A 25,156-nucleotide genomic window follows, 5' to 3' on the forward strand; every position below is an offset into this window, starting at 1 on the left:
CGAGAACCTAGATTTCCTCAACTGGCCCCACTACTGGAAATAAACAGCACACCCATCCACCCTTAGGCTAGTGGCAAATATGTGTAGGAATACCCAGCTTTTTTAGGGTAGGCCTTCTTCTAAATTATATCTTTCCTGTAAAAAAATGATCAATTCCCCCAATCACAGGGAGAAAAAGGTCTACCACACAATAAGACTCTCTAAATTTGGTGGCCAGAGGTCTGCCAGAGGTATATAGAGGAGAGGTCCTTTATCTCTTTGGCAGGGGTCTAACTGATCCGCTTAAGATTGAAAAATTTGAGGCAATCCATATTATCTTAATCAAGATTAAGACGATGGTCTTTACGGAAAAGGACCAGAATTGAACCGAAGATGATAGATTTATTTCTAAGCACAGTGTAAAATATTGGCATATCTTCTTCTTAGTTATGGCAATTTAAAATTATAATCTAACTAAATAGTAAGTGGTGGGTAAACTTTAAATAAATGGATATATCTTTTAGGTGACTTAATTTAATAGTAACATTTCATTTCAATATAAGTACTAACATAAGGAACACTATTGATGAGTCTGTGACATTATTTCTTTTTGATAAGCTAATACAGGAATATGCTTCACAAACATGTAATATGCTCTTACACAATATAACAGATTGAACAGATGTTTTTGTTGTAACACAGTTCTTCCTACTGAAGGTGTGAACACAGTGCCTAAATTGTTCACTTTGTGTAGATGACCTTCTGTCAAATACAGCTTTTGGGTTGTAAACACTGCTAGTCATGCTAGAAGCTATGCATGAGCTATCTCTTGGTAAACACAGATAAAGGTAAAGCATATAACAACTCCAAAGCCCTGAGGAACATCAGAAACTCTGCATCCATTAAATGCATGTGTTGTATGGTAATAACCCAGGTCCGATGTTCACGGACACAGAAAATCAGAATTTACATTCACAAAGTGCCAATATGGCAACCACTGTCTTTTAAAGTGGCACAACTGTCGGAGCTACAATGGTAAAATAATCTGGCATTATGTGGGTGAACAACAAGGGGTGTCAGGATGATGTCATCCTGCCAGTAGATGCTCCTCAGGAGGGCCCTTTACAAACCTGCCTTTACATCAGTATATGTCAATATGCACATCAATACTGACCATACATAGTTTTGCTTCAACTTTGAATCCATGTTTCTGTTCCATGTTTACAAAACAAATGAGGGTATCCCTCTGCCTAAACAAAATTAGAGTGCACCTAACTGATAAACACCACCTTTGTGAACAAAGAAAAATTTGTTGTTTTTATGTATAACCCCCACCCACTCTAGTAGTGGCATTCTTCATCATCATCGGATTCGGGTAAATGTCAGGATGAACCCCTGAAGAGTCGGGGGAAGTTAAGTATAAAAAAAGTCTCATACACACCCTGGTATCCATTTATTATTGGGGTGGATTGGCAAAGTATAAAATCAGTATAGAGGGACACTGGGGGATATAATGGTCCTATGACCCGAGTTGCGTCAACATGGTTTGTGGCCAAAAATGATCCAGGGCATTTGTCAGTATGGGTTCCATAAGCTGTCACTACCCAGGTGAGGAACTGTGAATCTCTTTTCACTGACACATTCAATTCTAATTAGCATGCAAGTGGAGACTTATACTTGCCTGATCAATGTATAGTACCTGATCAACTGGTAAGTGGTACCTGTAAATAGAAATGTATAGACACATGTTTTCAAGGTGCATAAGTGGCGATCACATGGTGCACCTGTGAAAAAACACCAATGCATGTTTCACTTAATTTTCTGAAATCATGCTAGAAATCGCCAGTCGCTTCATGAAATTTTGTGCAACAAGGTGAGACCTGTGGAAGAGCACTCACACATTCATTCTGCGATGGTTAGCAATGTACCTCTGTGCCAAGTTCCTTCAGTGACGTGGAAAGAATTTCAAATATGTTTGGAGTAATGGCTTAGAGAAACTTGATATTGCAAATTCTTACCTTTACTTAGGGAAAATGGTAACTGGCAGCATAAAGGATAAAGCCTATATTGAACACTCCTCCTGCAAAGCTGTGTTGCATGCAAACAGGGCCTGATGTCCTGCAACCGGTCCCATGATGCTTGTTTCCGGACCAGGGAGGACCTGGCTTGGCAGTTTGGGCTGGACTGTTCCTATAGGAACCGAGTCAACACAGATTTGCATATGGCTGGGTCCAAACTGGGGTAGCGTGGTAAGCAAAAGAATGATGGATTAAACCCAGATCTTTGTGACTGTGGGTGAATGTTTGCATTCTTCAGCATTCCATCTATCAATTGTTTCTTCTGCATTAGTCACCCTAAGTGGGAAGGATATTCCCAGACGTGAGTCCCGTGCTCCCTGCACCACTGGATTCAAGCTAGGCTGGCTGATGAGGGGTGATGCCCCGAAACCAGTCCCAGGATGCTTGTTAACGGTCCAGGGAGGACCTGGCTTGGCAGTTCGAGCTAGATTGTTCCCATAAGGAACATGGTCAAGACTAATTTACATATGGCTGGGTCCAAACTGGGGAGGCGTGGTGAGCAAAAGAATGATGGAATAAACCCAGATCCTCGTGACTGGGGGTGAATGTTCATTGTTCAGCATCCTGTCCATCAATTGTTTCTTTTGCACGCGATCTATAGTGGCCATAACCCAGAAGTCCTTATTATTAAACCACCTGTTAAAGGCCAAGGGTCGGTCGGCAGGTTTTAACCACCAAAGATGCTGGACGCAGGCTAGTTTGTCACTCTGCGGATATGAAGCTAGTAATGGGGCAAATTAGCAAAGTGTGCATGGCTTTGCTTGGTAGCTCACTCAACTGTTGTGCTCAACTGTTGTGCTACGTAGTTTCTCTGAACTAACTAGCTGCATAAAGGGTATGCTGACCAAAGCCATTAGGCGTAGTGTAACCAGGAACAATTCATGGTTTGACAGAGCTTGTAGGGTTGCCAATGATAATTCACGCAAAGTATTGAAAAGAACCCCTAGGGACCAGGATGAATCAGTACACATAGGAAAGCCTATTCATACGCTTTAAAGAAAAGAAAGAAGGAGCTCAAGGATGAGAAGCGGAAAGCCCTTGTAACTACCTGTCAGATCAAAAAACACCATGGCCTTCTGGAAGGCTGTACGTGCTGGCCTTGCAACTGGGGCGTCTCATGACAACGTAAGCACCCATATCAGCTCTGATAGCTGGACAGATCACTTTAGAGGAATATACTGGCCAAGTACCTCTACTCCAGAAGGAGTAATGCAAGGTTACTCTCTACCTTTGAATTTGGGCTTTTCAGTTGAGGAGGTCTCTGAAGCATCCATAACAGCCCTTCAAAGAAATCCCTGGGCCGGATGGAATCCTCATGGAACTTTTCAAGGAAAACCCAGGTCTTCAGTCCCCCATGATTACTAATGTCATTACCCCTGCATGCAAGGCTGGGGTCACGCCATCCTGGCATAAGTCCATAGTTGTCCAAGTCTTTAACACGGGGAATGCCCATGAACCTAAGTGTTGTATGCCTATTTCGCTCATGGACTCTGTTACCAAAATAGCGGGGAGAGTGACATTGGACCGACTACTGAAGTGGATCACTGAGAGAAACATCCTTTCTCCAGCTCAGTATGGCTTCAGGAAAAGCCTTGGCACTACTGAACAGTGCTTAAACTTACTTCTCCTGGTGACCAAATATGAATTTGCAAAAGGGGCCCCCCTACAGTTGGCATTCATGGACCTTACAAGTGCCTCTGATTGCGTAAACAGGTCTAAACGTTGGTACAAGTTAATCTCCCTAGGTCTGCCTTTTTGAGTCAAATACATTGGGAATTAACAGCACTTGTCAGGTTATGAGATCAAAGGGAGTGTACATCATCATTTTCAATTAAACAGGGAGTGCGACAAGGTTGCATACTTGCCCCAATAAGATTTTTATTATATATAAACTACCTGAAAGTTGATTTGGGAATGCTGGGGCTGATGTGCTACAGGTTAACAAAAAAACACTGCCCACACTCCTCTATCTGTATGAAGCCATATTGCCTGTCAGGGCAGTCAACGGCCCCAAGGAGTTAGTCTACAGGTTTCTGATATTTATAAAAAGAGCTTAATCTCGGGGCTAACTTCACTAAAACCTATACCTTGGTCAGCAGCCCAAAAAATACCAAACCATGAAGCATTCACATTAAGGGAAGGCTAGTAGAAAAAGTAAGTCAGATCCCATACATTCGGCTGATGTTTAATGATGCGTGCAACTGGGCCCTGAGCAATAGGCACAGGACCATTCATTTTACGCAGGCTGTGGGCACTATCTGTTCATTAGCTGCCTCTAAGGGGAAAAATCCCTTGCACCCCTTATTGAAATATATAAAAGAAAGTATCTCGCTACATTGACATATGGCTCCGGGTTTTGGGGCTATAGGGAAGTCCATAGTATGCAAATACAGGAAAATAAAGGTCTGTAGGCGCACGCTTGGGTTCCTCTGTCCACTTCACATTTTGTCTCATGTTTATAAAGCTCATCCCACTACTACTATGGTGCTCAATTTGGGTGAATGAAGAAGCCAATCTGAACTGCGTAAATATTTTGGATTGTCTCTCCTGTGTAAATAGTACACAAATCATCTGGTTAAAATATATCAGAGATACTTCCCTTGCCTTAGGTTGTCCCTATATTTATGAACACCCGGAGCGCATCACTAAGCAGGATAAAGGTTGGGTTAAAGACTGTTTCTGCTCCTTCAGAGAGGCACCGAAGGAGGGCCTTGAAGTAATGAAAACAGCTGTAAGAGATTATTGCCTAGAGTAAAAGACTATGGCGAATGTACCTTAATTGAACCAAGGCATGGGAAAGAATGCTGCTAGCACGTTATAAAGTCCGGTCAGATGGTTACAATGTTTTCAATTAAGACAATTTTCTTCCTCAGACATCTGTATCATCCCATGCGATGTGCAGTCCTCTCAGACCCTTCTACACTTTCTTTTCTTTTGTAAGTATTACCTTCCCTCAATATACAATTTTTATTGCCCCTTCTGCGCAAATTCAAATTTAGCAAATGAAGAGTGGCAACAGCTGGAATCTTATGATATTGGTAAAGGTGTTTGAAGTTTTTCTGAGAAGTGTACTTTTTGCTTAAATATCAGCTGTTTTAGATAGATTGATATGTTTTTATTTCACAGTTACTTAAAATCATTGCAATTAGTGGACTTTTTTTTTAAAAGAAAAACTATACGAGTATAAAAACTGGTTTTACCTGACAGACACTTTGTAATCCTATTTCTCACCAGGGACGTAGGTTTAAAATCACCCTAAGAAGGTGCTCGGGTTAGTATGCAGGTTGCGTTAAAATTCAGGACAATGTTCTGATCATCAAGGTTATTGCCGCTGTTATAAATTTCATAAAACGTGCGGCCAATTGCACCGAGTCACCTCATACACTCTCCTAATGCATCTTGCAACTCCGGACATCATAATGCGCCAAATGGGGCAGAGCCTGAATTTCCTTAACCCCTTCCATGCTGATGACCGCCCCCAGCTGTCATGCACTACGGTGCTCGTGTGCTGATGACGGCTGGGGCCGTCATGAACCCGCTCACTCGCGATTCTGCCACACAGGTGCAGAATCGCAGCCGCATGGAAGGGGTTAAAGCGGACAATTTCCAGCAGACACATAAAAGTTAATGATTCTTCCCTCACCCAAGTAGCTCTCACCGTACCTAAACGCCAGCAAAGGAATTAGGCCGAAGTGTAGCCTCCTTAGTTGGTGCTTCATTGTTGGCTTGAGGGAAGTCGAAAGATAGTACAGCAGTGCCCCACCGTTGTAGAGTTTTGACATCCAACTGCATGACTTAAATGTATTACTGCCAATGCATCACGTTCCGCCGGCAATGATTTCGCTTGTTTAATTAATAGTTTACCGTGATAGCTGTAGGTAGCGAGCTTGTCCAGATTTCCTGTGCCTCCAATACCTCCACACAGTGCGTTGGGAATGTATTAGAATTTGTTGCCAGGTTTTTTATTAGTAACCAAATGAGGCTCTTTAAAGTTTTCCGCTGGGCCTGCTTGGCTTTTAAGCAAGAGGCTACGAACTTAGGGCCAAATGTATGAAGGCAATTTTGCGATCGCAAACTCTGAAATTCGCAGAATTTCCGCATCTGCGATCGCAAAATATCTAAGCGGTACTTATGTAAGCAAAACACCCTTGCAAAATATGAAATCGCAAATTTGCGATTCCCTATTTTGCGATTGCATTTAAGGAATCGCAAATTGCGATTCCTTAAATGCAATGTATGAGGTCCAGAAAAAGTGCAACTTGGTCATAAGGAATCGCAAATTACCACCAACTTCAAGTTGGTGGTAATTTGCGATTTCTTTGAAAAATTCACTTTTTTGCATTTTTCAAAGTGCCATGTGGCACACATACATGCCCTTAGGGCATGTATGTGTGGCACGTGGGCACTCATGCATATTTCAGGGGTGCAACAGGTTGTCCTTTTGACACCCTGGCACCCTTGAAATTGCATTCTCAATTTGCGATTCTCTAATTGAGAATCCCAAATTGAGAATGTCTTCCTATTCATTCCTGTGGGCCTCGGAATGAATGAGGAGAATTAAAGAATATGTAGGATTCGCAAAATTATTTGTAAATCCTACATACATGGAATTTTGTGATTCTCAAATAGCGATTCTCTAAAAATTGCTATTTGAGAGTCGCAAAATGTAACTTTCATACATATGGCCCTTAGCTTTTAGTAGCCACTGAAAAAAAAGAGGGAATCAGGCGCAGATTATCCTTACTAGCCTGTAACTTCGTGCAGAATCTTGGTGCAGACTCTCAGTGCATACATACTGCATACCACAGTGGTGTTTGGAAAAGGCTTCTAACGACGATGAGCGTGGTCATATGGTGGAAGTGAACGCTTATCTTGAAGGCTGATATATTATTGTATCAAGAGCTATAGGTGCGTGCGGCTTTGCATGCAATAATGCTATGTTGATTATCATCTAGCAGTCGGATGCGCAATTATGTTCAAAATCGAATTGCTGGGGTGATATGCGCAAAAGTACGATTACATTGAGGCTATAGTCAAATGCGCATTGTGATAAGTGAAAGGCCATATTGTGGCCCTTTGTGCTAAAACTTAGACATACAAGACTCACAAACACGTAACATGGAGGTGATCACAAATGTAGTATGGCTTAGGACAGGCTTACTTTAGGCGTTTTCCTATTAGGCTTCAATGGGCAGGGGGTAGGTGCATCACGTGGTACAACGTATTCTAAGTAAAGAAATATTGTACCCGTAATTAGGTGAAGGAATGCGGTTAGTTACGTGGTAACCACTGAGGAACAGGCTTGTGGATTGGCATCTGTTCGCGTCAGAATTCTGTGGTGGAAGGAAGTTTTACTTACAGTTTCCTTGCGTGGAAATAGGCCTGTCACCTACGTCTACCGTCCGCTGCTCGGCTATGAAAGCCCACTTTAAGCCAACAGCAAAAAACAATCTTCTAAGGTTTGAAAGCTTCCATCCAAGACCCCTGAGGGAGAATCTTCCCTACGGTCAATACTTACGCCTACGGAGAAACTGCAGTAAATTAACAGACTATAAAAGCCAAGCAAAAGATCTCACTACCAAACTAGTGCAACGTGGTTATCCATCCAAGATCACACACAAGTGTCAAAAACGGGCGAGGAACCAACCCCGACAAGCCCTATTCGAAGAAACTACAAAAGACAGAGACACTATACCACTCACATGCGTAACAACATATAACGCAATCTCAAACGAAGTCAGCAGAAGTATCAATAAACACTGGTCCATAGTGAATTCAGGAACACTCAGTTGGGAAAAACCCTTGTTCTCTTACAGGAAAGCCCAGAGCCTAAAAAACAGTTTGGTCAACACTAGACCCAAAAACACAACAACAAACAACAATCCCACCCTCACACAGATGTGGGGCCTGCCTTCTGTGACTGGACACTCACGATGTGGGGATTGTAGTGTTTGCCACCTTACTGACAACACCAAGACCCTAAATCTTGAAGCAGGCAAAGTATGGGAACAGAGATCCCACACTAATTGCAATAGCAGCAATGTCATCTATCTCATCACATGTACTTGTGGGATACCATACGTAGGAATGACTAATCGCAAGATAAAGCAACGCATCTGTGAGCACAGAAGCACTATACGCTGCAAGAAAAACATTACCAAATTGACAGATCACTTCCTCACCGTTCACCACACTCCTACTGATATGAGGTGGACTGTGATTGAACAATTACAGCCTGGTCCAAACATACAATCCCGCCTTTTTGAAAAAGAACAGCGGTGGATTTACAGACTTTCTACCCACAAGAAGGGCCTGAATGATAACATTCCGTGGGGCTCTGTGCTGAAATAACCATGAACTTCATTTACTGTCCTATAGCCATCCCCCCTCTTTACAAGCCACCCGGGGTATTGAATCCTGAACCTTGAATGCCCTTCTCTGACAGTCTTTCAACTAACGTGCATTGATCAAGCACCGGACAACTTAGTAATATGAACTTTGGATACCCTCTCCGTCTTGATCTAAATATGCTACCCTTACCTAACCAATCGTCCCTTAACCACTTCCATGCTAGTGACAAGGTCAACTCGTCATGGGCTTTACCTGCCCTGTGCTTATGACGAGTTGACCTTGCCACAAACAATGGGGTTCGTAAATAATCAGCACCGGAGGGGGAAAACACTTAGCACCCAAGGTGTTAAAATTACCAATCATACCAATTGGGCTTAACCCGCTTTTAACTTTCATAATATTCAATGTTTAAACAGAATCCTTCATGCGCCATGACGCATGCGCGAACCCCAGAGGATCTCCTTGACAACTGGTGGCGTCTCCATCTCCCGCAGTTGCTCCGGTGACACCACAGCTACCTGACTATTCTCGGAAGCTACCCTCTGTCACTTCCTTTTTTTAAACTTCCATACCCTCCCGAATTTTAATGCCAACTAAAACTGTTCCATGAGGCTCTACTCTTTATTTATCTATTACTTATTTATCATTGAAAGAATCCCCGCACATGCCATTGCGCACGCGCGGTATTCTAAACACCCCGTCCCCCTTGGCAACAGTCGGCCTCACAGACTTCGGTACTGGTAACGCTACAATCATGTGACCATACCCGGAATTAACCACACGTTATTACCAGCCCCGCACGGCACGGCATTCATAGACGAGCAGCGGACGGTAGACGTAGGTGACAGGCCTATTGCCACGCAAGGAAACTGTAAGTAAAACTTCCTTCCACCACAGAATTCTGACGCGAACAGATGCCAATCCACAAGCCTGTTCCTCAGCGGTTATCACGTAACTAACCACATTCCTTCACCTAATTACGGGTACAATATTTCTTTACTTAGAATACGTTGTACCACGTGATGCACCTACCCCCTGCCCGTTGAAGCCTAATAGGAAAACGCCTAAAGTAAGCCTGTCCTAAGCCATACTACGTTTGTGATCACCTCCATGTTACGTGTTTGTGAGTCTTGTATGTCTAAGTTTTAGCACAAAGGGCCACAATATGGCCTTTCACTTATCACAATGCGCATTTGACTATAGCCTCAATGTAATCGTACTTTTGTGCATATCACCCCAGCAATTCGATTTTGAACATAATTGCGCATCCGACTGCTAGATGATAATCAACATAGCATTATTGCATGCAAAGCCGCACGCACCTATAGCTCTTGATACATTAATATCTCAGCCTTCAAGATAAGCGTTCACTTCCACCATATGACCACGCTCATCATCGTTAGAAGCCTTTTCCAAACACCACTGTGGTATGCAGTATGTATGCACTGAGAGTCTGCACCAAGATTCTGCACTACTTTACAGGCTAGTAAGGATAATCTGCGCCTGATTCCCTCTTTTAATCTCCACAGGTTTTACTGATGCTCCACATTTTTGTGAGCACCCCACCTATGGTATATCTTACCACTGGTTCATTAAGGATTTAGGACAGGGTGAGTCTTTTAGGGGGCTCATACCTTCCATCTCCTTTGGTCCTGATGAATACCGGGGATTTTTCCCATATGGTTGAAACATGTTGACCAATGCACTATGAACACATATTGAGATACGTAGGTCGTAACTCCCCTTCCAGTATCTCACTCTTTATTATTTTAATATTGTCCAGTTGCTTTTTCATTAAAATGTATTCACAAAGCTAAACCAGGACAATTTTTAACACTGTATTTTTTTTGCACTTACACCTCACAACCTGCTCCACTGCATTTCAGGTGTCGAAGCACACCCTGGTGACACTAGGCCACCAGGGTGGACCCCGATGATGAAGCATGTCACCACTAGGTGGTGAGTGAGGGTTTTTTATACAAGGAACATTTATTCCACGTTTGGAAAACCTTCAGCCTACTCATCAGGGGATACTCCCTCATTTGTTTTTCAATAGCAGTAGCAACCCGCCTTGTTCAGAAATCTCATTGGGAGGTGGTCTAGCGCACGATTTCTCTCTCTCACCAACTTAACGTTTGCGAGCCACGCAAGAGAAAAAACTCTGCTCTGCATCACTTCACGTTTTTCCAAACTCCGCCTGGAGTGGGCAACGAACTCTGCCAGCGGATTGGAATACTCTGTCAACCCCTATGTTTCACACTGTAAATCTTTTGTGATCTTCTCTTTTAAGGTTGAATAAAGAATTTTTTTTAACTTTTATACTTTGAATGTGTGAGTACTCTTCACAGGTCTTCCTGTATTGCACTAAGTTTAACGAAGCATAACCTGTGCTTAAATAAGCGGATTGGGCGATTTCTAGCATGATTTAAGAAAATGAAGTGAAACACGCGTTGTTTTTTTTGCAGATGTACCACGTGATCCCCACTTATGTAACTTGGTTCTATATGTATCTATGTGTCTCCATTTACAGGTACCGCCCAGTCGATAAGGTACCATACATTAATCAGGCAAGTATAAAACACCTCTTGGATGCTAATAAGAATGGCATGCTGCATTGAAAAGAGATTCACAGGTCATTACCAGGGTACTGACAGCATATGGAACCCTTCCTGATGGAGGCCCTTGGCCATTTGTGGCCATAGAGTAGGGCAGAAACATGGTGGCCCTACAAATGCCATAGAACCATTATGTCCTCCATTGTCCCGCTATACTGATTGTATACTGTGTACATTCACCCCACTAATAGAGGGATACCTGGGTGTGGATGAAACATTTTTATCATACTTACCTTCCCTCGGTCCTCATAATATTGAAAGAGCTCTCGGGAACATGGTCAAGGCCATCTTGGCTTTTATGGGCCAAGATGAGCCGAATGATGAAACATGCCACTACTAGAATGGGTGAGGGTTATACATGAAAAGAAAAAAGGCTCCTTTTTCTCTGTTCATTAAAGGTGGTGTATATTTGTGATGTGCTGTCTAGTTTTGTTTAGGCAGTGTTTTGTAATCAAGTTCAGGGAGAACATATTCTGTCTTCCTTAATCTAAAAAAGATCTCCCCTTCCTCCTGTTAGTCAGGTCCCCACCCGACGGCCTCCCATACCATTGTTTGAAGTTTTGTTCCATGAAGTTGAAGTTGAAGTTGAAAGGGATTTATTAAGCGCTCTACTACCAGGCGGTTTCTTGGCGTTACAGAAAAGCTTATCCAGAGGGAAGCATGGAGAATGTTTAAGGAGTATAAGCTAGGGAGAACAGATGGGTCTTGAGAGCTTTACGAAAGTCAAGGTATTTTGGAATAGATCTAATAGCGAGCGGAAGAGCATTCCAGAAAAGGGGGGCGAGAGTAGAAAATCTGGATCCGCCGTGCTTTTTACTGCAAAACCGGGGAACATTAAGCAGGTGATGGGAAGAAGAACAAAGGCTTCTGCAAGGAACATAGGCGCTGATCTTTGTGTTGATGAAAACAGGGGCTGTGCCAGCCAGTGACATGAAGATCAGACAGCCAATCTTGAAAAGAGACCGTTCCAGGATGGGGAGCCAGTGGAGGGATTTTAACCAGGGGGTAATGTGGTGTGACTTTGGAAGCCTGAAAATAAGGCGGGCAGCTTGGTTTTGTATAAGCTGCAGATGGTGGCGCTAGTACGCGGGAATGCCAACGTACAAAGCGTTGCCGTAATCTAGGCGGGATGAGATCATCGCAAGGATGATGAGTTTGAGCGCATCAACAGAAAAAAAGCGAGAAATTTTACGAATGGTTCTAAGTGAAAGAAAGCAGGACGAGACAACTGAGCTAATCTGAGAGCGCATGGAAAGATCTTGGCTGATCTTGATCCCCAGAGACTTCACGGAAGCAGAGGGAATAGGGGGGTGGCTAGAGCGGGGGGCCAAAAGGCAGAGGTCCATGGGTTGGAAGGACCACCGATAAGAACCAGCTCCGTCTTATCGGGGTTAAGCTTTAATTGGTTGAAGTTCATCCAATTATAAACAAATGTCAAGGTGGAATGAAGATTGAAGATAGAGTCGGGGGAAGGAGAAAGGTCAAAAATCAACTGGAGGTCATCGGCGTAAGTGAACACCGTGACCTCCATTTCCTGTAAAGAAACAATGAGGGGGTGGATGTAGAGGTTAAAAAGGAGGAGGGAAAGGGAAGAACCTTGGGGCACCCCACAGGAGACTAATCAGGTGGGGGCGGAAAAACCCTCCAACCGGACAGCCTGAGCCCGGCCTTTCAAAAAGGAAGTGAGCCAGGCTAGGGCCAGTCCCCGCACGCCGGCGCCCTCGACACGGTCGAGAAGAATGGAATGATCGACCGTATCGAAGGCGGCGGATAGATCAAGGAGGACCAAAGCCTGTGGGGAGTTAATGTCAGCGCTTCTCCTGAGCTCATCCACCACCGAGAGAACCACAGACTCCATGGAGTGCGCAGGTGGAAACCCTGCCTGATGGGCAGCCAGAAGATGGTTATCCTCAATGTACGTGGAGAGACAGGAAGTGATATGGCTCTCTATAATTTTGCTCAGCAACGGGAGCAAAGAGATGGGTCTGAAGTTGGAAGGGAGAGTGGGGTCTGCGCCCAACTTCTTAAGAACGGGGATAACCATGGCTGATTTGAACAGGTCAGGGATCACTCCCTGAGCAATAGAGGTGTTGAGCAGGGTAATGGGGGGGTCTGGGCAGCGGGAAAAAAGCTCTCTGGGAATGTGAGCTGGACAATGGTCGGCGGGAGAGCCCGACTTCGCTTTCCTTAACAAAGTGAGAAAGGTCTCTTTAGAGATCAAGGGAAAGTGGTCAAGAGTAACAAGAGTCGGCGGAGGTACCGGGCAGGAAAAGGAAAGGGGGGGGGGTATGTTTTGCTTAATGATCGCTATCTTCTCAGTAAAAAGTCGTTAAGAGCATTACATAGGAACTGCGAGGGAGTAGGCCTGGAGGTAACTCTATCAGAGGCCGCCAGCTCATGTAGGATCGTAAAGATCTCTTTAGTTTTATTTGCAGCCAGGTCGATTTTCTGGGAATAATACTCCGATTTCGCTGCAAGTATAGCTTTCTTATAGGCCCGGAGAAGGATCAGATATTGTGCTTTCAGATCCGGACAGTATCTACAGCACCAGCGGCGTTCGGCCTGCCTGAGCTCCAGTTTCTGGGATTTAAGAGCGTCAGTGAACCATCTGTTGGCGTCGAAGGGTCGACGCGTTCTTACCCGTTTGAGGGGGGCAACTCGATCACAAGCTGTCGAGAACCAGCTGTTAATGGTGGTCACCTGGATGTTAGGGGAGAAATCTGTCAGGGCTGGAGCAGAAGAAGAAAGAGAGTGGCCTAAAACAGCTAGGTCCACCCGATTCCAATTACGGGCCCAAATATTTTTAGGGGGGGGGAGGGGTATTGGCCACCCCCAGGGCTAAAGTGAGGGAGATCAAGGAATGATCCAACCAAGCACAAGGGAAGATAATCGGTGTAGGAATCGACAGATTGGTGGACCAAACTTGATCAAGAGTATGGCCGTGGATATGGGTAGGGAGTGAAATATGCGAAGTAAAATTCATACAGTGGAGGGTGTCTGAAAAATCCTTGGACATGGAGTCCTCGAGTGGGTCTCCAGGCCAAAAATTGAAATCTCCTAGGAGTAGGACCGCTGAGTTGTTAATAAGCATGGGCGAATTTTGCGAATCTCGCGTTCGCGAATTTTGCGGATTTGCGAACTCGCAATTCGCAAAAATCCGCGAATTCTCGCGAATTTTTTTTTTTGTGTTCGCGCGGGTTTCTGCCAGTTCGCGAGGGTTTTGTACAATTTCGCAAACGCGAACTTACCTGTCGGGTCGCAAGTTTTGCGAACTTGTTGTTTCTACGTGTCCAGCCTGTTTGGGACACTCTTCTTCATCACTGCCACTCTCTGTCACCACTGCCGCTCTCTGACTACTCATGCCACCCTCTGGCCCACCCATGCCACCCTCTGTTTCATCACAGCACCCTCTGGTTGTCCAGTCAGTGTACATTATTGTGGCAAAGCAAAGCACACCTTCCCTGCCTCAAGTGACCTGAATTAATTTGGGGCTGATTAATGTGTCACAGAATATTTTTTTAGCTGGCACCTGCTTCCTTAGTGCTTCCTGATTAGTGATCTTTTGCACTTGCTAAGTGCTTTCATTGTTGCAAAATTAGTTACAACACCTGCCCTGCCCCAACTGACAATAATGAATTAGGGGCTGATTAATGGATTTGAACTTCCAGCCTGGCTCCTGCTTGTCTCCCTTAGCTGTAATTCAGGACCTTTGTGGCATATGTGTAACTATTCTGAGGTTCAGAGCAGGGTCACATAATAGTTGCAAGTAGGCAACTGAACTCTGGAGGGGCCCCTCAGGAAGCACTACAGGAAATGGCTACTAATGATGAGCCTGAACGTTTGAACCTGGTAAGTAGTTTCAGTTTTGCTAAGATCGTATTTCTGCAATTTAGCGCTTATTCGCGGGGCGCGAAGTTGTACTGGGAAGCCGCGAACTCACGCGAACAGTGCGAGCAAGCCATAAAATCCGCTGCTCGCGGATTTGCGGATTTTGCGGGAGATTCGCGAATCTCGCGGATTGCGAATTTACCGAAAATCCACAAAATCCGCGAGCGAAACGGATTTTCCGCCCATGCTTAGTTGTTAACCACAAGGGTGGCAAGCAATTCTTGTATAGCCGGAATAAATTGAGGCATCGCTTGAGGGGGCTGGTAGAAGAGCGCACAAGTAAGCGGAGTCGCAAGATTAGTGGAACAAACCACCAAAGAGTCAACTGCCGAAATAGGGGAGTGAGGAAGAAGTTGGAACTGAAGATTAGACCGGATTATCATGGCCACTCCACCCCCCATCTTCCCTCCTGGGCGGTCCGACCGGAGAATATAATACGCGTCTGGGAGGGCCATCAGAACATCAGGCAGAGAATCAGAGGTTAGCCAGGTTTCCATAAGAAACAGGAAATCTGGCCCGGTGGAGTCTAAGAAATCAAATAACTCTACCTGATGCTTAACAGCCGAGCGGGTATTCAGAAGATAGGCAGAGGCCGTGAAGGGGGAACTGATACGGGCCAGGGGTGGCGGGCATAAAGAGGCCGAGGGCGAAGTGGGCGTTTGAGGGCCCGGCATAGGAGTTGAGGAAGGAGTCTGAATTTCCTGTAAGATACCCAAACTTTTAATACGGGCCAGGGTGGGGCTACTAATGGGCCAATCACCCCGAAGAGCCCGAAGCTGTAAGGGGGAGTAGTAGGTGAGACCGGCATAGTATGGGGCCCCGGGTCCCGGCCTGTCGCGGACGGGCGCAGACGGGCACGCCTTTGACACGCCTTCGGCGCACAGTAGGCACGCCCGCTGCGCCCTCCCGATGCGCAGACGGCTGCCTGCGCACATTTATAGGAGAGGGAGGGGGTGGGGAGAAGTCTGCAACTAGACCGCCACCCTTGCAATCCCTCCAAGATGGTGGCTTGTCCCCTCGAAGTCCCGGTGCAGCGCCTAATCGGCTGCAAGGGAGTCAGGGGAGGGATGCGGCGTAGGGGAGCGAGCTGCGCAGTTGCGGGAAAATGTACATGTGCAGGAGAATCAATTATTTTAAAAACGAACAAAACACAAGCACAGGTTTAAAAAGGTCTCCAAGTCTAGCTACGCCCGGCTTTCCGCCTCAGGTGGATATCTTAATCTGGCAGGGTGTGCGAGGCTTCAATCGCGTTTAAGAACCATAGGGGGGGCGGGAGGAAGTCTGCAACTAGACCGCCACCCTCTCAATCCCTCCAAGATGGCGGCTTGTCCCCTCGAAGTCCCGGTGCAGCGCCTAATCGGCTGCAAGAAAGTCAGTGGAGGGGATGCGGCATAGGGGAGCGAACTGTGCAGTTGCGGGAAAATGTACAAGTGCAGGAGAATCAATTATTTAAAAAACGAACAAAACACAAGCACAAGTTTAAAAAGGTCTCCAAGTCTAGCTACACCCGGCTTTCCGCCTCAGGTGGATATCTTGATCTGGCCTTGTCCCCTGATGCATTATGGTTCTTGTAGTTCCCACTGTCTTCAGACACCCTGGTGGTGGTTTCCTGTTCACTGGATTAGTTCCTGGATCCTGCTGTTACTCCAACCCCTCTATATTTGCCTTTCAGACCCTGCTCTATATTTGTGCCAATTCATACACCGTTCCAGGTTTTCATACTCCCTTTCTTGTGTCTCCTGGTCTTCCCATCTCCAGTTGCCAGTTCAGCTTTCTTTTCATTGCACTTGGCTTTCTCCCTGCACTTGTGCTCCTCCGCTGAGCTTCCAGTTATTACATCGCTATAAGTGCAGACTGCAGCGGCTTGCAACTGACTTCTGTTGAGTCTCCTTGTGCTCCCTGTTCCTCCTGTTGTTATTACAGGCTTGTCCTTTGATTCTGTTTCCTTTTTCCCGTGTGTCTATTTTCCTGGTTGTCCCTAGTTTTCCTGCATCTATGTTTCTGTGTTAGCCACAGTTCATAGTATCCTTTCTGCACTCCGTGTATGTATTTTGTGTTCCTGTTCTGTCTTGCCTTGTTTGAGTGCAGATATTTCTTAGCCTTGATCTCAGAATTTCAATCCTATTCCCGACCTTGATTCTAGTCCTGCTTTTGCCTGAGCACAGTTTGTGTGTTCGTGTTCCTTGTTCTGTTTCCTGTTGTTCTGTCTTGTATAGTTAACTTGATTTTCATTGCTTCCAAGAGTGCCAGTTAGGCTTGTGCCTTTGGCACAGAGAACCACCCAGTGTTCCTTCTCCAAAGGAGCTGCTGGGTGTCTCCCAGAACTCTGTGAGATTAATCTGCTCCTTGCTTTCGTATAAGATCTTTTCATCTCCCAGAGAGATCATTTCTGAAGAGTAGACAAACGATTCTTTCCCTGCTTACCAGTCCTGTGTTTTCCCTGTAAACTTCAACTTCCCTATTCACAGCCTGTTCCAACCCGCTTCAGTCCTCTGCTTCTGTCCTACTTTCCTTCCAGCCTTCAGGTATTCTCTTGTTTGTATTAACTTCAGAGCTACACACAAACCCAGAATCCAGTCTTGTCACTGTGCACCCAGCTAGTCCCCTGACCGATCACACTTCTAGTTCCCTGCTAGACTCCTGACAAGGGGATCATTTAAGAGTACGCTGGACAACTGTCTGCCCCCTGATAACAACAAGTGACATTCTCAACATGGAAGCTGTCTATTATGTACAACTTCCACTTTGTGAAAAAGTATCACCGCTTTTGAGGTGACAATATCCAAACCATGTTTTGCCACCACAATTGTTGCTTGAGACCATAGACACACTTCACTGAGATCCACAAGGAGGGACACCCCTTGCGCATCAAATCCTCACTGGGAATCACAAAGAGTTGCAATGTGTACATTGCAGGGTGCTAATGAATTTATGACTTTAGTGCATTGAAATGTCGGTTTTTGCAGTTAGAAGCCTGCAAGTTTGCACACTGCATGCCTGTGATCACAAAATAAATGTTGAAGTCCAAAGCCATTGATGGCCTAGGCCCCATCCATGGCAAGCTCAACACAAGATAGTATCATTCGTTTTAAGAAATCATACAGCCAGATTCATCAAAGGAAATTCGGCTCGCAAAGGGCCAGATTCTGAGAATCTGGCCCTATGCGAGTGCTCTTTTTGCATTTGGGATTCATCATCCCAAATGCAAAAATCGCAATTATAGAAATCGCTAAATTGCGATGAATTGCATTTAAGGAATCTCAATTTCAGATTCCTTAAATGCAATTCATGAACCATTTAAAAATTGCGAATTCGCAATCTGGGGCTGCTATTTACCGCGAAGTCTAACTACGTGGTAAATAGCGAAAACTTGCACTTTAGTGCATTTTTCTAAGTTGTATGTTACACACACACATGTCTTTTGGACATGTGTGTGTGCAACACCACTGTACATTACCATTTCAGGGGTGCTACAGGGTGTCCCACCCTGGCACCCTTGAAATCGCATCCTTATTTGCGATTTATGGGGAGTCATTCCTTATTTGCGATTAGCAATTAGCGAATCGCAAATAAGGAAGCTGTAGGAATCGCAATAAATATTGCAATTTCTACATGAATCCCGTTTTGCGAGACTTTAATAGAGATTCCTTAATAATCGCTATTAAGGACTCGCAAAACATGACAATGATGAATCTGGGGGATAGACTTTAATGTGCCCCTAGGGAAAAAACCTTTGTTTTACGAACTTGACTAAATCAGTATTGAGTGCTTCACCCAAGTAAAATTCAGCGGGGCCACAGTGAATATGCTTGGTTCTAAATAGCTTATACACTGTAACGGAAGTTACTCAATAGAAATCTTTCAACATCTGAGGCATAGGTGAAACTTCAACTTACCAAGTTTCCATCTGTGAGCACAGTGTTGAAATGATCAGTCATTGGATAGTGTTCCATGGCCATAAACAATGTGTTTAAAACAATGCAGATGGTGATAGCAAGATCCACAAACGGATCCATCACAATCAATTTGACAATCTTTTTGATTTTCAACCAAGGCTCACAGCAGTCCCAGATCAAAAAGGAATTGGCAAATTTATACCAGCATGGTGGACATTTTTGTCTCGATTCTTCAAGTTCTGTAAACAAAACAGATGTGCACATTGCTTAGTTAACAGCATGAACTAGGTGTAAACTATTTCTTTTGCTATAAGACATCAGGTTTATTGCACGCCACTTTAGAAAGGCCGTGCTGGTTAGAGTGTAATATACAACTGCATTCCTCTTGACAATCAACTCTGCCATCCGGATTGCATTACGTCAAGTGAGGTCGGCCTTGAGCACCTGCATACGTTTCCATTTCTACGCAGACATTTAATTATGCACATTTCGATAAACATATATAACTATTTTCTTATACAGTGGATTATTTGACATTGACGAGGATAAAAGGCAAAACATATGTCTCTGCTCAATTTGTCTCCGCACAGATGGAGTTAGTCAGTATTTTCTACTCAAATGTCACCGAAACCAGGAAGTCCAAGACTGGTCAGGCATGCTTTCCATCATGCCCCATTAAAGCAAGGTTGGTGCCTCCACGACTGTGAGGATATACAAGGATTAATTGCAAAACCTCGATTTGCATATATATTATAAACAGGGTTGATTTCATCAAGGGCAAGGAAAATCAATCTGGTACTTGGGGTTAAAAGCAATTCTGCGCTTGTTTGCACAGTATGCTCATTTTAAATATCTTGATTAATGAGAGCAAAATGAACACGCATTCCTCTCACCTTTTGGTGTATACTGAAAAGCTATTGTACCATAAATATTTAAATATGTCTTCAAATCGTATTTCAACGCTACGAAACTTTTACTTCCCACATTACATTTAAAAATTAAAAATACGTACAAACACATCCATGCCCTCATATTTAATCTTCTTAAGTTTTTTCCTAAAGGTTGATGTGCGGAGTACCTTCCATCGTGTTTGTTAGTATGCTCGCTATACTTTGGGCTCTCCCCCGCATAGAATTATCTTCCAGTAAATCCATAGATATGTGATAGGAGCTGGTTCTTCTCTTTCGCTTTTCTGTCTCTGTTGTTGTGCCCTGCAAATTAAATATAGCCAGCCATTAAAACAGCACCATCTTCTGCACAAAAGAAGCACCACTCTCCCTCAATATTAACAAGGATCATTCAGTGCTGTGCCTGGACGAATTATCCCGAACACTGGCACAATCTTAGTAATTTTGCATTAAACTTGTTATGTGAAATTCCCAGAACTCATGCTATTATGCCACGCCTATGGCAAATATTTGGTGCATAGGAACTATATGAACGGTCAGAACTCAAGCAGCTGTTTTTGCACCAAAGGCAATGCCACAACCACATTGGACACAACAACGCATTTCAGTCTAAAATATAGTGTCAAATGTTGGTTTCACATTTTTTTTTTTGCATGAATACAGACGAGCGAATTACACACATTTCACAGCCCTATTAAGAATCTTATTTTGGCCGATTGGAAAGTGAAAACAACAGTATATGTATTTGGTGTCGTTTTAAGCCCTGCCTTTAGTATCTAATATTCCTGTGCCTGAGAGAGTTATGGCAGAACAAAGGCCACAGGGATTGTTTGAGAATGGGGTTTATTGTTGTCTGAAACACAAGACTATAATCCAGAGAATCTTTTTAAAGGACAAGGGGACCCAACGGATAGCTAAGTATCATGGGTATAACTACGTTATAAGGAACAAAAGGACACTTAGCGTATTTAAAATTCGAACTGATGCAGTATAGGTACACAATGGAAGCTATACGAGTATCAAATTTCCAGACCCAGCCGGGAAAGGAGTTTATTTTCTGGAAGCAATATCCAATCTTACAGTATAAACAGTATAACTTGACACAAGCCTGTGCCGTACAAACCAGAGGAAAAAAACAAGGATAGCGTAAAGGTGAAAGGGGTGTCTTTCAGGCAAAGGAAAAGGAGCAAGGACAGGGTACTGTAAAGAGTTAGAAATTAATCTCAGTATCGCCTGGAGTTGGGTGTACACAATCACAATTGAAAATAATACACGTGTCACCCCACTCATGGGTGTCGACGTTTCGATCCCTTAGCTCAAATAAATACACGGGATCATCATCAGGACTTTGTAATAGACAAAAACATGCCTGAATGTGGTCAATACCGCCTGTTAGGAGAAAAGGAAAAGAGCAGAAGTTTTTCAGAGACTTAAGAGAGTTTTTTGCATAGATGCCAACTTAAGTAACACTTTCTCAGTAAGTGACCACGTGCACAGTGTTAGTGCCCTACTTAAAATCAACAATATTTACATATTCCTCGGATTCGCAGTGTCATGCGTGAGAAAATACGTCAAGGCGCTGTGTCGTGAGGGTGCTTGAACACGGGGAGGGAGGAATAGTATCGTGGGGTGAAAAATAACAGTCAGAAGTGACTAGGGGTTGTGCCAATGGGAGATACCCTACTGGTTTAATGATAAGAACAGGGAAGGTCATACCTCAATGAGGCGGAGAAAATAATCTCTAGTAGTTAACGGTCCTTCTCTTCAAAATATGGCAATGGTGCTAGAATAGGAGCAGAGCATAAAAGTGAATTAAGGTCAAAGGATCAGGAGGGTCATGGACATGGTGAGGAGTAGGCTAGAAATGAACCTACCACGTAGATAGGCGTGATGAAGAGCATTAAGGGGGGTCCAGGGGAAGTTTCTGCGTTAAAAGGTATCTCGAGGTCCGTTTTCGACTGCAGAGGGTAGCAGCTCTGAAAACAAAGTTACACTTAGCTCGATCGTGTGGAAATGGGGGACGCTTCGCACCCAAGGGTTAGGAAATAAGTCAACATACCTTAGTTCACTCTGTTTGTGAACGCGGAGTAGTTTTAACAATGCAGGCAACAATGGCCATGCATGTCGGGAGCCAACAATGTGGCGTTAGGGACGCTGTAAGAAGACAAACGGAAATAAATCAGCGCCTCAGTATGGTGTCAAGCAGGTAAACCGGTCGACAGCGCTGGCAGCGATAAACACTCACCGCGTCTGGATGTGGGTGGGCGCGTCTCTCGAGTGCTGCTCGGTCGGTGCCTGATGCGTAGCAACAGAACCAGTGCACCGGCAGACTGGATAAAGCCTCGCCGGTCAAGTGACTAGGGTTGCGAGCGTCATGAATGCAGGAAAAGGCGGGGGCCATCTTGGAGTGGATGGTGGTGCTTGCGCCGTGGGGGAGTGCTCGGAATTAACTAAAGTGCCAGGAGTGAAACAATGAAAGTTTGTGACAAAAAGTGAATTCAAGATTATTAAATATCAGAACGGTATAGTTGCAATACTTCTTATTTTTCATACTAGATTTTTCAGAACAGGAACCAGGTGTCAATATAGTTACCATACTCCTTATTTTTCAAAATTCATGTATGAATCCAACGAGGTATTTTTAGTGGTAACAATTTTTCCATGAGTCCCAGAATGCTTACTGTATACAGTTGTACCAGTTTGTCAGCAATGTAATTTAGTTCAATCAAAGCAAAGTAGTCCAATCCTCGCTACGGTTGAGTCCTTTTTGGATGGTGTTGAACTGGATGATTGATTTCAGTTCCTCTCGATTCAGGATCTGTTGTAGGTTGCCACCTCTCTGGGGTAATTTGATGGCCTTCAGGACTGTCCAACGGAGATCGTCTGCCGTGTGGTTCAAGTGGCCAAAATGTTCAACCAGGGGTGCGTTGGGGGTTCCACACCTTATGCGGCTACGATGCTGACTTATTCTTGTTTTTACTTTTTGTGTAGTCTGGCCTACATACATCATGGGACAAGAACATAAAATCGCATAGATGACATTGTGACTGTTACAGTTTGTGAAGTCCCTCAAGTCAACCGTGGTGTTGTTGTGACTAAATGTGCGCCCCTCTAGTGCCAGATTGCATACAATACATTGTCCACATTTTACGTGACCCCTCAGTGGGGGTAGGCCCCAGTTTGACTCAATTGTATTCATAGAGGGTGGTGCCGGTAGGGCTGCTCGAACAAGGTGGTCTTTTATATTCCTACTTTTTTTGAAAGCAAATAATGGTCTGTCAAGAGTTAGTTGGCCCGCGTTTAAGGTTGGCCAGTGTCTTAAAATTGTTTTGCGGATTTTGTTCGAGATAGGGGAGAAAGTCGTGACACACGCTATTCTTTCTGTACTTGGCCTGATCTTGGGTTGGAGCAAGACATCCCTGGGGCAATACCAGGCACGTTTGGACGCGTTCTTTACTATCCTGCTTGGGTAGCCTCGTGCCTTTAGTTTGGAGCATAAGACCCCTGCCTCCCTAAAGTAATCAATTTTTGAGGAGCAATTGCGTCTGATGCGCAGGAACTGTGAATAGGGGAGTGAGTCCTTGAGGGCCTTAGGGTGGTTGCTATCGTACCTCAGAAGCGTATTACGCTCAGTGGGTTTCCTGTAGAGGCGAGTGAGGAGCTCACCCGACTCATGGTAGATCGAAAGATCTAGGAACGGTATTTCCGTCTTGTGGTGTGTAAGCGTGAACTTCAAGTTGTCGCAATTATTATTCAACCAGTGTAGGAATGAATTAAGGATTTCGCTCTCTGAGTTCCATATTAGGAAGATATCGTCTATGTACCTTCGCCAGACACCTATGCTGGTTATGAACGGGTTAGTGTCGGCCAGGATAGTGCCTGTCTCTAGGGCGTCCATATAGAGCACCGCCAGATGAGGAGCAAAAATAGCCCCCATTGCTGTGCCTTTGATCTGCTGGTAGAAGGTCCCTTCAAAAACGAAGTAGTTTTTCGTGAGGCAAAGTTCAAGTAACTGCAAAATGAACAGCGTCGGTACTCTATGGGGTCTTGGTCTAGAATCAAGTACCCCCTCTACTACTCGTAGAGCCGCTCCCTGGGGAATATTGGTGTAGAGCGACTCTACGTCTAACGTACACAATGTCTGGGTGTTAGGGTCATAGGGTTGATGTTCAGAATAAGTTTCTCAAATGTGGTTAGATGCCCATCTTTAACCTGTCTAACCACATTTTACAACATTCAGAGCTTGAACTCTTGAAGAAGGGCCTCTCTTTTGTCCCTACTGTACGTCCAAACTATATGGAACTCCAAACAGAGTTACTTCGGTTTTTCAGATTGATACGACTGAAAGCATTCTTCCAGTTGCACCCAGCACCCGAATTAAATAGAAATACCCCTTTTTGCCCCCCCTCCACTTTCTTACCAACATCTAGTATGATTCCGCCAGAGGTAATTACATTTGAGAAACTTATTCTGAAAGAGCTGGAGATTTGTGAAAAGAAGAAATTATATATTCCCTACAACATCCCAAAAATTGAAAAGGATGCTATAGACTCGCTCAAATCCAAGACTGATTTAGTCATTAAAAGTGCGGATAAGGGTGGGGGCATTGTCCTACAGAACATTGACAACTATAAGAACGAAATCTTACGCCAATTGGCTAACAGGGAACACTACATGAGACTCGGTCGGAATCCTACTGGCGAAATCCAAGCCCTTATCAAGGAGATTACTATAGTTGCCAGAGACGAGGGTTTTCTCAGAAAAAAAGAATTTGCTTTCCTAAATATCAAAAGCCCCCGTCTCCCTGTCATCTATACCCTCCCAAAAGTTCACAAAAGCATTGAGAACCCGCCAGGACGTCCAATTGTTTCGTCCTGCGGTTCCATTTTGGAGCCATTAGGTTCTTACGTGGACTTTTTCATTAAGGACTTTGTGCCTGCCACATGCTGTTACGTTCGTGACAGCATGCAAATGATTAATCTGGTTGAACATCAACCCTATGACCCTAACACCCAGACATTGTGTACGTTAGACGTAGAGTCGCTCTACACCAATATTCCCCAGGGAGCGGCTCTACGAGTAGTAGAGGGGGTACTTGATTCTAGACCAAGACCCCATAGAGTACCGACGCTGTTCATTTTGCAGTTACTTGAACTTTGCCTCACGAAAAACTACTTCGTTTTTGAAGGGACCTTCTACCAGCAGATCAAAGGCACAGCAATGGGGGCTATTTTTGCTCCTCATCTGGCGGTGCTCTATATGGACGCCCTAGAGACAGGCACTATCCTGGCCGACACTAACCCGTTCATAACCAGCATAGGTGTCTGGCGAAGGTACATAGACGATATCTTCCTAATATGGAACTCAGAGAGCGAAATCCTTAATTCATTCCTACACTGGTTGAATAATAATTGCGACAACTTGAAGTTCACGCTTACACA

The 25,156-nt window shown here is 44.4% G+C and overlaps 1 protein-coding gene across 1 annotated transcript in view; it reads right to left on the reverse strand.

The window, feature by feature from the left end:
* Positions 1–25,156, reverse strand: part of LOC147731528 (sodium channel protein type 2 subunit alpha-like) — a 951,803-nt gene that overhangs the window by 399,720 nt on the left and 526,927 nt on the right. Inside the window, exons 13-14 of the mRNA XM_086956592.1 lie at positions 19,886–20,018; positions 18,808–19,046 (exon numbers count right to left, since the gene is read on the reverse strand). Of these exons, the coding sequence (XP_086812718.1) occupies positions 18,808–19,046; positions 19,886–20,018 (372 nt within the window). The remainder of the gene's footprint in view (positions 1–18,807; positions 19,047–19,885; positions 20,019–25,156) is intronic.

Source organism: Lissotriton vulgaris, chromosome 2_1 (genome assembly GCF_964263255.1).
Source record: "Lissotriton vulgaris chromosome 2_1, aLisVul1.2, whole genome shotgun sequence".
Classification (NCBI taxonomy): Eukaryota; Metazoa; Chordata; class Amphibia; order Caudata; family Salamandridae; genus Lissotriton; species Lissotriton vulgaris.